At 36.8% G+C, this 13,900-nt stretch overlaps 1 protein-coding gene across 2 annotated transcripts in view; it reads right to left on the bottom strand.

The window, feature by feature from the left end:
• The window catches only part of ITGA1 (integrin subunit alpha 1), a 169,980-nt gene that overhangs the window by 32,659 nt on the left and 123,421 nt on the right, over nucleotides 1-13,900 (bottom strand). For both annotated transcript variants that reach the window (XM_040262256.1, XM_040262255.1), the window contains exons 13-17: nucleotides 13,263-13,406; nucleotides 11,878-12,135; nucleotides 9,253-9,383; nucleotides 2,472-2,638; nucleotides 984-1,120 (exon numbers count right to left, since the gene is read on the bottom strand). In XM_040262256.1, coding sequence (XP_040118190.1) covers nucleotides 984-1,120; nucleotides 2,472-2,638; nucleotides 9,253-9,383; nucleotides 11,878-12,135; nucleotides 13,263-13,406 — 837 coding nt within the window. The remainder of the gene's footprint in view (nucleotides 1-983; nucleotides 1,121-2,471; nucleotides 2,639-9,252; nucleotides 9,384-11,877; nucleotides 12,136-13,262; nucleotides 13,407-13,900) is intronic.

Below are 13,900 nucleotides of genomic sequence, written 5' to 3'. Positions count from 1 at the left end.
TTTTATTTTTCTCACCACAGACTGAATTCAATGCTGACCAAAAAAAGCTTATCTTGATATATGCCGTGAGGACTATTGGCTTGAAAATCACTGAAGAAGAATAAATGTGGCACACCAGCTTGCATATCTTCTGTCACTTTCCTGCCCCTGACTACAATATTTTCAAAATATGAAATATTCATCAAGAATAATGAAATACGTCAGAAGTGGGGGCAAATAGGCTTATTTCATTTGAAATTCCAAGATCGTGTTCAAGTCTCCAAGATCCAATCTCTATTACTAAAATCAGTGTTTTCTCAGTACATCTGTTCTGCTTTTCTTTTTCTTTAGTGCCACATACATTTTAAGAGACTCTTGCTCCACGTACAGTGATCCAATAAAATACATTTCAAATGGTTCAAACTGGCTTAGCAGCCACCTCTAGAGGTTAATAATTTGCTTTCCAAGGCTCCCTCATCCACTAAAATAGAAACAGGTAGCATAAAGCTTACAGATGATGGAAAATGCCAGATATTTTTCCTTCAGTCTAAAGACAAAGAGTGAAACACATAGTGCAACGGACAAAAACAGACCCCAGAAAGCATAAGGCCCAACAGTTCCCCCTCAGGGCATTTAACCACTTAGCCACAATTGACAGACAAGGTCTGCAAAAGTTCAGTGATGCTTTCAAGTCGAAAGAATGAGTGAATGAATGAAATGAATAAATGAATGAAATACAAGACCTCTATCAACTGGTACACCGTGCCTTTTACTGTTCCATAATATATGGATGTCTGATAACATACAGAAGGAATATGAAAGATAGTTTTATGAAATATATCTGGAAATCAGGAAATCAGATCTGTGATTTTCTAAGAAAACTGAACAAAGTTTAATTCATGATTTGTACTTTGACGTAAACATAAGATTGACTGACTTGAGATAAGGCATCTCTATTTTATTTTGATCTGGAATAAGTCAGCTATCATATATGATTTACTTGCCAACATGTAGAAGGAATGTTTAGTGCATTCTGACTCTCGAACTGTGATGTTTCTTTGAATCTTCCTCTCTTGAGTTCCAGAGAAAAAACTCCGTGATATCTGTCTTAGAGAATCTAGTGTGACACGGTATTGCATATCTATAAAAATAAAAAAAGAATAATTGGCAGACATGTTTATTTGGGGTTATTATCATATGATCCAGCTCATTAATATTACAGAAAAATCTCTAGAGCAACACTCAACACAAGTTATTCAGCATATTCACACTACTGTAGTACAATGGTATTTGCAGTCATGAAGATAATCTTGAGGAACTCTAAAGAACTCTCCAAGTTTGCAAGGCTTTTAATGTTTAATTATACTTATTTTAAAATGTATATGTATGTTTACACACACCTACCTACATACCACCTAATTTCTTGACCATGTGGGTATGTTTACTGGGTTTTCACTTAGTTTTTTTTTTTTTTAATTTAGAAATGTTAGACCCTGTTTAGAATATTGACTATGTTGTATTTCAAGAGGCAAAAATATACATTAATGATATTTTAAACTTATAAAAGATGTCATTTTTGACTATTCAAAGGATATAATAAAATAAGTTAAATAAATAAAAGTTTAATAAAATAAGCATACCACGATAAGGAAAACAAGTTAGGCCTTACACCTTATATGAAGGCAGCAATCTTTCTTATTTCCTTGCTTAATTACTATATAAAAATAAGACAAATAATGTTGCATATAATAATGTAAGTCATTATTTTACATTCCTATACCTCATTTATCTTCCAGTCAGAGGTCTATTGCAGATCATAAGTAGGCACATGTAGTGCAAGCTAAGAAAAATAGATTTTAAGGACTAATCGTTTTTCTCATTCTACTTATATTTGGTTTGCAGACTAAACTACTATTGGGCAGCCAATGATCGCCACAGTTTTGGCTCCAACATGTTTTAGTATCATTAAAAACTGCTTTAGGAATTGTAGAATATAGGCAAAAAGGGGATACCCAGGCTGATGTAATGTGCCTGAGAACACACATAGGATCTGTTTGACCCTAAAAAACAAGGGTCACCTTCTGATTTGGGGCAGAGATCTCAGGAAGGTGGGGGCATTCAGGTCCTTTGTAATACCAGTCTTACTGAAGAGAGCCCAGTCTTCAACTCTGCCTTAGAACTGGTGTCTCTCTCTCTTTCTCTGGCACTTGATTGTTCAGAGTAAATAAGAGAGCCAGAGGAGAAATACGGAATCCAACTATGGAAGGTAACCAAATATAAGTACGTAGTTTCTGCTCCAGAATTTACAGGTTCCATAACCCATTCCTTCTACATTAGAATTTTTGTCAAGGTTCAGTATGTCACAGAGGCAAATGTGATGCCGGATTCCTATCATTGAGGGAAATACACTATCTTACTGGATTCATCCTGTGGGAGCAAACAGAATACACTGACCTCCTGCTCCAAAGTACTTCTGTATGTATGTCACTTACCAGCTTCATAAACCACGTCTTCTTTGGACTTCAATTTCACATTGAAACACACCGTGGCATTTATACACACCGTTTCCTTTCCCTCCACACGGCAGTTTTTCTTTTGAATATTCACTTTATTGGGTTCAAAGTTCATGGTCACTTTAACAACAGCCACATCTCGAGACCTGCAAACGCATAAGCCATGGGGGATCACTATTTATTTTTACATTTAATGCATGCCATCCTTTTGGGTGTGCCAAGTGACTCGATGGACGTGAGTCTGAGTGAACTCCGGGAGTTGGTGCTGAACAGGGAGGCCTGGCGTGCTGCGATCCATGGGGTCGCAAAGAGTCAGACACGACTGAGCGACTGAACTGAACTGAACTGAACTGAAGTGAGTGATCCGAGATGATGATTCTTTGTATGCAGCATGGGTTCTCAGGATGCCTTTCTCTCATGAAGCTTTGATACAGAAGAGATTGTATCTGACATTCTGAAGACACCCTGGTTATTCTGCAACCATGTTAGGCATTGGGTTCTGAAGGGGGGCAGAACATGTCACCCTAAAATATGACTATAGGAGTTCAGGACACTCTACCGCAAAGCATGCCACTTCGGTATACTGATCGTTTGAACTGCAGGCACTTAAAATACAAGAAATGCTGAGAGGCTGTCTCAGAACTCCAATTAACTGCCTAAAGATGCATCCTCTAAAGAGAACTCAGTTGTCATAAATCCTTTCCCAGGAGTTTCATCAACCAGAGAAGACTGACTTGTCACAGGAGAGGAGGCTGGAGTGGACACCACACCTGGACAAACTTTGTTACAAACTGTTTTACTCCCATCTGTTCTTTTAAGGGCCTATTCATCTTTCCTAAAAATCATCCACTTTCCCTAAGAGGCCTACATCTCCCTTTCCTTTCCCTATTAAGATAATTTTTAAGTGTGAATTCTAAACTTTCTCAGAGAGTCATTCACTATCTCCCATGTATACATGACGTATATGTGTTCTAATAAACTTCTGGGTATTTTCTGGTTTTTGTTTGTTTTAGGTTTTTCTGTTAATCTGTCTTTTATTACAGAAGTCTCAGCCAGGAAATCAGAAAGGTGCAAGGAAAATTAATTTTTGTTCCCTACAATTGATAGGCCAAGGAACTATAATTGCCTATGAGAGAAAAGAGATGAAATCAAGTGGCCAGGTGCAACCTCAGAGCCAAAACCATATTTTCAGCACCTTCGAGTTTGTTCTCAACTTGGGAAGAGTCCAGAGGACGCCTGGACAACTTTGTTGCACTCTAACAACTTGTCTGTTCTTCTTGTAGGGTCAGCCCTGCTCCTGTTTCTGGGAAAGAGAAGCAGAACAGCGCGAGAAGAACTGTGCTATTCATTCTTATACACGTGCTATTTATTATTCACTTACATTTTAAATTAACTTTCATAACAAGACATATTATTTTCCTGTTTTATATATAACCAAGACTTTGAGAGATTATTTTGTCAGAAGCTGTCCAGGGATTTAAACTAGGATTTAAACCCAGTCTAATTCCAATGTCTGGTGATTTCCACTAATCCAAATTGAGAGCACAGTAATCCAAAATTAGGCAAAGAGAGTATATGGAGCCTGAGGTCAATGCCTTAGAATGAAGCCAGGATTACTGTTAAATACCTTTATCTGGCTTTTGCTTTGCAATCAGACTGGCTCTTAGAATCTGCCTGCCAATGCAGGAGATGTAGGTTCAATCCCTGGTCGGTAAGATGCCCTGGAGAAGGGAATGGCAACCCACTCCAGTATTCTTGCCAGGAGAATCCCAGACAGAACAGCCTGGTGAGCTACAGTCCATGGGTTGCAAAAGAGTCAGACATGACTTAGAGACTAAACAACCACAATGATCTTGTGAATACATAGGACTCTGCTTATGTTTTTGCATTTAAAAAATTATATATTTTTTCTCTTAAAACAATTTACCCATAGAAAATATGAAAATATAATAAAAGAAACAAAAAAAACCCAAAACAACTGTAATTCTATCACCCAGCACTAATCACTATTCATATATACATATATATATATATATATATATATATATATATATAGAGAGAGAGAGAGAGAGAGAGAGAAGAGAGAGAGACACACACACACACATATGCATATATAAACACTGGCCCAAATACATATATAAGCATACCTGTTTAAAAATATTACAAGCAACTTTCCAACACTTTTGTTTTTATGAGAACATTATGAGAGTCACAGGGACAGAGGAGCCTGGTGGGCTGCCGTCCATGGCGTCACACAGAGTCAGACATGACTGATGTGACTTAGCAGCAGCAGCAGCATACTATTCCAACAAATACATGAACCATAATCTATTTATTCAGACTTCTCTTATTGGATATGTATCTTAACTCCTTAAAAAAAATCTAAAACCTATAGCACTATGATTATTCTAAAGATCATACATCTCTAATCATAGATTTTATCTTTAAAAAATTTTCAATTCAGTTCAGTTTCTCAGTCATGTCTGACTCTCTGCGACCCCATAGACTGCAGCATGCCAGGCCTCTCTATCCATCACCAACTCCTGGAGCTTGCTCAAACTCATGTCCATCGAGTCGGTGATGCCATCCAACCATCTCATCCTCTGTCTTCCCTTTCTCCTCCCGCCTTCAGTCTTTCCCAGCCTCAGGGTCTTTTCAAATGAGTCAGTTCTTCCCATCAGGTGGCCAAAGTATCAGAGTTTCAGCTTTGGGCATCAGTCCTTCCAATGAACACCCAGGACTGATTTCCTTTAGGATGAACTGGTTTTTCCTCCTAGCAGTCCAAGGGACTCTCAAGAATCTTTTCCAACACCACAGTTCAAAAGCATCAATTCTTCGGTGCTCAGCTTTCTTTACAGTCCAACTCTCACATCCATACATGACTATTGGAAAAGCCATAGCTTTGACTAGATGGACCTTTGTTGGCAAAGCAATGTCTCTGCTTTTTTAATATGCTGTCTAGGTTGGTCATAGCTTTTCTTCCAAGGAGCGAGCATCTTTTAGTTTCATGGTTGCAGTCACCATCTGCAGTGATTTTGGAGCCCCCCCAAATAAAGTCTCTCACTGTTTCCATTGTTTCCCCATCTGTTTTGCCATGAAGGGATGGGACCAGATGCCATGATCTTAGTTTTCTGAATGTTGAGTTTTAAGCCAACTTTTTACTCTCTTCTTTCACTTTCATCAAAAGGCTCTTTAGTTCTTCTTCACTTTCTGCCAGAAGGGTGGTTTCATCTGTATATCTGTGGTTATTGATATTTCTCCCTGCAGTCTTGATTCCAGCTTGTGCTTCATCCAGTCTGGCATTTTGCCTGATGTACTCTGCATCAATAAGCAGGGTGAGAATATAGAGCCTTGATATACTCCTTTCCTGATTTGGAATCAGTCTATTGGTCCATGTCCAGTTCTAACTGTTACTTCTTGACCTGTATACAGATTTCTCAAGAGGCAGGTCAGATGGTCTGGTATTCCCATCTCTTGAAGAATTTTTCATACAGTTGTGGAAACACAACTGTTTGTTGTGATCCACACAATCAAAGGCTTTGGCGAAGTCAATAAAGCAGTAGATGTTTTACTGGAACTCTCTTGCTTTTTCAGTGATCCAATGGATGTTGGCAATTTGATCTCTCCTTAGTCTGCCTTTTCTAAATCCAGCTTGAACATCTGGAAGTTCACGGTTTGCATACTTTTGAAGCCTGGCTTAGAGAATTTTGAGCATTACTTTACTAGCGTGTGAGATGAGTGCAATTGTGCAGTAGTTTGAACATTCTTTGGCATTGCTTTTCTTTGGGATTGGAGTAAAAACTGACCTTTTCCAGTCCTGTGGCCACTGCTGAGTTTTCTGAATTTGCTGGCATATTGAGTGCAGCACTTTCATAGCATCATCTTTTAGGATGTGAAATAGCTCAGCTGGAATTCCATCACTTCCACTAGCTTTGTTCATAGTGATGCTTTCTAAAGCCCACTTGACTTCGCATTCCAGGATGTCTGACTCTAGGTGAGCAATCAAACCTTCATGGTTATCTGGGTCATTAAGATCAATTTTGTATGGTTCTTCTGTGTATTCTTGCCACCTCTTCTTAATATCTTCTGCTTCTGTTAGGTCCATACCATTTCTGTCCTTTATCAAGCCCATCTTTGCATGAAATGTTCCTTTGGTATCTCTAATTTTCTTGAAGAGATCTCTAGTCTTTCCCATTCTGTTCTTTTCTTCTATATCTTTGCACTGATCACTGAAGAAGGCTTTCTTATCTCTCCTTGCTATTCTTCTTGCTATTCTTTGGAACTCTGCATTCAGATGCTTATATCTTTCCTTTTCTCCTTTACCTTTAGCTTCTCTTCTTTTTCTCAGCAACTTATAAGGCCTCCTCAGACAATCATTTTGCCTTTTTGCATTTTTTTTTCCTTGGGGATGGTCTTGATCACTGCCTCCCGTACAGTGTCAGGAACCTCTGTCCATAGTTCTTTAGGCACTCTGCCTATCAGATTTAATCCCTGTCACTTCCACTCTATAATTGTAAGGGATTTGATTTAGGATCATACCTGAATGGTCTCATGGTTTTCCCTACTTTCTTCAATTTAAGTCTGAATTTTGCAATAAGGGGGTAAAATTAAAAAAAAAAAAAAAGAACTTTTTAAGGCTTTTTAACACTTTAGTGACAAAGGCCTGCTAATGGGTTTTAACCAGTGTACCCTCTCACCAGCAATGAATGAGTGAATGAGAGTGTATAGTTTGGATCCTTCAGGTATATATTCGCCTTGACCTCTCCCTACCCCACACCTCCACTCTGCTCCACACAGATCTTTATAGAATATATAGCTCAGTCTAGCCCACAGGATTGCACTCTCCTGGACATCCCTGACTGCTGAGTGGGCCTCTGTTTATCGCCTGCCAGCTGTATCCTCTCTGAGTTCCCTCTTCAGCACTGCAAATCTTGGTCTTCGTGTTTTATTATGCTGGTTTGGTCCATTTTGCTAGGTGATGTCAGGAACCTAACTCTGATATTCTGGCTCATCAATGATAAAGGCTTGACTAGGGGGCAGGAGAGGCCAGAAACAAGTTTTCAGGGCTTTGAAAGTAGCCCTTAACACAAATTGGAGAATAAAAATTGCCCTTAAAACATGTGTATATTTTTTAACACAAGGAGGTGAATACAATAAATATTTGTGGGTAAAGATTATCCTAATGAATTAATCCAGAATTAGCAGTTCAAACAAAAACTAAATATATTTGTTGTTCCTGAAACTGGTGACTTCTGGTTTGGAGCCTTGATTTTCAGTGGTCTTCCCCAAAAGTCACAGATCATGCTGCCTGGCATTCTCCTTTCCTGCTGCTGCATGGTTAAAAGTTTTTAAAAAGCATAATAGTTCCTCTCGGTGTAGTTTAGTGCACAACTTTTATCTGACCATTAGTTCTTAAGGATTATCTTAAATTATGACAAAGTCACATTTTTCAAATCTCTATCTTCACCTCTTTCATAATTTTCTTTACTATCCTTCTACATAAAGTTTGAAAAAAGACCATCTGAATCATACTAAACTAATGATTAATTTGAAAGAGTCAACATATGGACTTTCCATCAAGGCATAGTTGAAAATATTTTTTAATTTATTAAATCCTTTTCTATGTTTTAACAAAGTTTGTGACATTTTTAAAAATTGTCACACAAATTTCTTATGAGTTTATTGATATTTTATTTACATTTTTTTGAAATAATCACATTAAAAAAATAGAACACTTTTGAAATTGTCTTTTAACTAGTTAAAGCTAGTTATGAATGCCATTAATTAATAACTTATTTTATTAATAAGCTAGTTAATTAATTAAATGGCATTAGTAAACATATCTGACTATTGATGAGGATGTTACAATTAACTGAAATTAATTTGGGGATGCAGGCATTTTAAAGACTGAGAGAAGACACTATTGTAGATGCTTTTACACTTGACCAACAATATAGTCAGTCAGTGATGCACAAACGTCTAGTTCTATGCACTATGTAAATGAATGAAGAGTCAGTTATCCCTAAAAGCTTATAAGTAAATTTAGGGGAACTTTCTTGTTTATATACATCCTGTATGAGGCCCTCTTTCTTCCTACCCCCTCCTCTAAGCAGAATGACAATCACATAATAGATAACCCACATTAAGAGTTGATTCTACTTGTTTTTTTAATACAGGTGCTTTATTTTTAAGATTTATCAGTTTCTCAGATTTCCAAACTGCATATTTTTTTCCGAATATGGGAGCATAAAAATAAATGGACATTTTGTATACAAACTCTGATCATACTCTGAGATCTGGTTATTTAGTCACTAAGTCGTGTCCCACTCTTGTGGCTCCATGGACTGTAGGCTGCCAGGCTCCTCTGTCCATGGGACTTTCCAGGCAAGATTACTGGAGTTGCTATTTCCTTCTCCAGGGCATCTTCCTGACCTATCTGTAAGATATTATCAGATTAACTGGATGTTATTAAAATACATGCCTGCCAATGTAGGAGATATAAGAGACTGGGGTTCAATCCCTGGGTCAGGAATATCCCTTGGAAGAGGGCATGGCAATCCTCTCCAGTATTCTTGCCTGGAGAGTCCCATGGACAGAGTAGCCTGGTGGGCTACGGTCCGTAGGGTCGCAGAGTCTGAAGTTGCAAAGACACAACTGGAGCGACTTAGCACACACGCCCTCAGGCAAGGACTCAGTAATGTGTCATGTTAATTTGTGGATGTTGTGGATCAGATTAATTGGATGTTATTAAAATACATACCAGAAGAGGGCAGCACCACCAAGGCCCCCAATAGTGACATCAGTCAGACCGTCACCATTTAAATCCATTTCTCCGTGAATAGACTGGCCAAAAAATTTCAGTGTCTCGCCATCTCCCCCTGATGGAATACGCTGTGAAAATACCAACAGAGAGTTTTTAATGTCAGAAGAGTCTCTTGAAAAACCATTCCAAATAAATCTGAGAACTTGGATTGGTTGACAAAAAATTAAAATGAGAGATCTTTTGGAAACCTGCCCAAGAGGCCCCTCATGTGGCGACAAGAGGACTTACTCAGATGTTCCCAAAGGATATTCTTTTTATAGTGCAGACAAAATCATTTCAGGGTTATTGACACCAGAGAGAGGGAAAAATATTATATAACGTCATTTTGTCTAACCCTCAAGGAAAACATTATGAGTAATTGGCTCTGCTTTCTAGTTTCTGTTCAATTCCATTACACAGAGATATTTAAAGGTACTGGAAACACATCATACAAGCAAGAGAGGGAATGGAAAATTATCCTAGGGTCAATTTGGAGTTCACTGAACTTTGAGGTTGGGTATAAATAATACATTCTATCAAATATATTTTTCAATATGTGATCTTTACTGTCTGTCAAAAATGGTACTGAAAGTCAAGAGCACAATAGATTCTATTGCGTTCACATGTATCCAGTGTTGGGAAGCACGAATGAACAGGGAGTTCTCATGCACATTACCATACATAATATGTTTGGCATTTGCACTTCCTAACTTAGCTCAGGTTCAAGCTGATAGCATTTTAACAGAGCCTGGTGGCAGAGTCCGGACCGACAAACTCTCCCTAAACTTGGAGTCTCCTTATCCTATCTTCCACTTAACTGTCATAAAATTTAAGAAGCCAAATAAGGCAAAGCAAATGAAAACATTTTTCAAGCCTAAAGGTTGTGGTTCATTGTAAATTGTTTCCTTATATTTTTCAGCAGAGAAATCCGGAGTTATTGACCCCATCGCTTCTGGAGGGCTTGACTCAGTTTGGTTCTGGATCATTCCATACACAAGCAGCACCTCTAGTTACCACAGAAATGAATGAGCACATTTCTCACCTATTCTTGGGAAAGCATTCTGCCAATAATTAAACAAACTCAACTCTAATATTCTTTATTGTTTTTGTTGCTTAAAGCTGCATCTTGATTTATCATCATTTTACAAAATAATTGCTTAAGATAATCTAGTCTACTTATTAATGATTTTAAAATCCTTATTTTTATATTGCAAATGCCACTCCATTAAGTTTGAGGTATTGAACCGGAATGAATAATGTGAAGAACACAAGAAAGAAACTCCTTCTTCCAGTACCTGATTCCATCACATTCCAATAGTTAATATTGCCTGTTTCCAGTTATGAAGTACCATGAAGATTTTTAACAGAAGCAAATCACTTATTAAACAGATCGGAGTGTTGTTAGTGAAAATATACTACTGAAATATGCCCTTTATTTTGTTTTTCACAATTAATGCCATTATGACAATGAAATATTAAGGACAACATCACAAGACATGAATAGATTTTGAGAATTCTATTGACTATGGAGCCAAAGAACATTTACAAAATAAAAAGAAATAATTTTTGTTCTGTTTTTCTTTTCATAACTTAGAAAAGTAGAGAATTCTATTTTATTCATAAGTAGTTGTTCAATGTCCAATTAACTATGGTTACTTAAAAACAGACAATTACATTAGAAGAATCTCTTTAAATTCTTTTACTTTTGTAATACACAAAACACTTCTGTAAATGGACATCTTTCTCATGTAGGAAAAAGTTCTAATTTATATATTAGGCTCTAATTTATAGAGTCATTAGCTGACAATAAATTTAAATCAAGAACAACAGAAATCCCCTGCAGGTTAAACTTAATTATTCAGATTGTTTTCCAAGAGGGATTACTTGGTAGAAAATTATAAACCTTCAGAAGTCCAAATTTATTTTTATGAAAATATACCAATTTAATTCATAAATATAAACTTAATGTGATTTTATTATAAAAACATGGGTACTGAATATAAAAACAATTTCTTCTCCTTTATTGGCTAAATCATATAATTACTGTTCTCTCACTCAGAAAGTGGTACCCTCTGTTTAGAATCAGACACACTGTAGTTGGTAAATAGCATCGTTAAAAAGTGCTCTTTTGTTTTGTGTTTTTACCATTTCAAAAGATCAAGTCAATTGTAAAGCAATTATCCTTCAATTAAAAAAAAAGATTAAGTCATGAAGACAAGGCATATGACAACAGAAAAGAAAAACTAGACAAAACAATAAAATATTCAATACAAGTAATTTTACTATGAAGAAAACTTAGAAATCTAGTTTCCCAAGAGCCAGAAGAAAAAAATTGTTCGTGAAGCAAGACAGGTGATGCCTGGTATTGAACCCATTTATCAATTAAGGGCAAGAATCACAGGATTAAAAATACATGAATAATATAATAAACCAATGCTTTCTCAATGACTAATAAAATTTTAAAAACCCCATACATTGCTACTGACTGTATGACTATATACTATTACTATATTTTGGTAACATCCATGCCTGTTACACTAAAATAATAAATAAATGAAGGAATCTGTAGGTTTCACTTCTTACTTGTGCATACTCTTCCCTTATAGTCTTGCCACTTCCGTGATAAATGTACACAGCTCCTCCGTGATCATCTTCCAAGGGCGCTCCAATCACGATGTCATTAAATCCATCAAGATTGAGATCTTTCACAGCAGCAATAGCTGTTCCAAAACGAGCCCCACAAGGCTCGTTTTTGTTTTCCTTTGTGCATGAGTTGTGCTTCAGAGATGAACAACAAGTCTGCTTAATGGGTTCCAGGCTCATTTGATATTCAAACCTTGTCTGGAAGAAAGATAAACAGAATCCTTATGGATTTCTGTCATAACGACAGCAGAGCAAAGTTTTAAAGTATGTATTAAACCAGTGCTATTAAAAACCATTTGTACCTGAAGGGTAAAGTTTGCAAAATTTCTTAAGACGTGTGTCTATCTGAGAGCAAAATTAGAAATTTCCACGAACAGATTGTAGGAGTGTAGGCAAGGATGTACTGAGGATTTTAATGGAGTCTCTTTTTAATGTAATCAAATGAGTGTAGAATTCATCAGCAACTTTTTAAAGCTGAAGAGCTGAATTTTTAAATTCTCAATTTGTGTCACTATCCTTTCTTTATCCATTATTGTGTTTTTCGGAAAAGTCTCTCTATATTCTTCCCTATAAAGGACAGAAATGATGACTAGGAACACAGTTTCTTGGGAAAAAGGGAAAAACAGTACAGGACCAAAAAATGTTGACAGGAGGAATAAAAAAGATGATAGGGAGAAAGATACATAATTTATGATTTAAAATAATTAAATGGGAAAGACTAAAAATTTAACAAGCTAAATAGATATATCCCAACTCTGCTGTACACAGCAAAAATTCTTCTTATGAAGAAGTCAAGAATTATTTCACTTAGCAAATGATGTCTGAAGCTAGGATAAGAAAAACAAAAATCTCACTGCAGCTGAGTGAAGTATTCCAAAGACCACAGCAGTTTGCTCAGTGTTTGGTATGACTGCCATAACATTCTCTACTTCTCTGCAGTCTTTCCTCACTCCTCCCTTTACACACACACATGTGTGTGCATACACACTCACACAGAGCTTGAACTGTTAATGTGACCCACTCCTAGACCAGAGCTCACAAATAATTGCCCCGCGAATTTAACAATTTAGTGAAATTTATTTACCTTTATTCTATATACTCTTCATAAAGTTCACATTTATAAGCAGAAAATATCTAACCGTTTGAGTTATTTTGCTACAATTCTAAATGTTCATTTAGAGGCTGAGGGGTTAGTCAGGTAGATTGGCCCCGAAAGCTTCTTTGTTCCTTTTGCCAGAGTGAGTGAAAAATTAGAACATTATTAACTGAAATTTTAAGAAACAAAGAAAGAGATTTTCCTGAATTTCTACCAAAGTAACCGTTACCTGATTCAGAGCGTAGACATACACTTTTCCTTGTTCTTCCTTTTCTCTTCCCATGAACATGGGAGCCCCGACTAGAAGAATGTCAGTATTAGAATCTTTATCAATGTCAACTGTCGTTAAGACACTTCCAAAGTAGGAACCAATCTAGGACACAGGACAAAACAGGACAAAACAGTCTGATAAACATCAGAACCTCTCAAGGAAACGAAAACCCTGCATTTCTCTTAAACCAATCGAGAAGAGTATCTGGGATTCAGACGACAAAGGAAATGAAATGTAGAAACTGATGCTCCCTGAGAGCTCTTTATTGGTTCTGCATGAAGTTAATGAATATGAGTCAGTTCCATCCAGGAGGATGAGCTGCTGTCATATTAGAGTCTGTAGCTTGAGAATAAGAGTAAGGATTTTCTTTGGATTTTTACCCTAACTTCTCTTCTGCACAAATTAGAAAAGACGAGTAAGAATACAACAATTTTTAAAAATGAACAATACAGGGCATTTCCCAGTGGCTTCAGTACATGCTTAAATACAGTAAGATGAAAATATAAACTGAAATACAGCACAAGGAATTGAATTATCTTGGAACATTGAGGCAGCATATTTTACCTTAGAATCTTAGAAGACTGTCATTATATGTT

The sequence above is a fragment of the Oryx dammah genome, unplaced genomic scaffold (assembly GCF_014754425.2).
Source record: "Oryx dammah isolate SB20612 unplaced genomic scaffold, SCBI_Odam_1.1 HiC_scaffold_20, whole genome shotgun sequence".
NCBI lineage: Eukaryota > Metazoa > Chordata > Mammalia > Artiodactyla > Bovidae > Oryx > Oryx dammah.
This window is presented reverse-complemented; position numbering and strand designations above follow the sequence as displayed.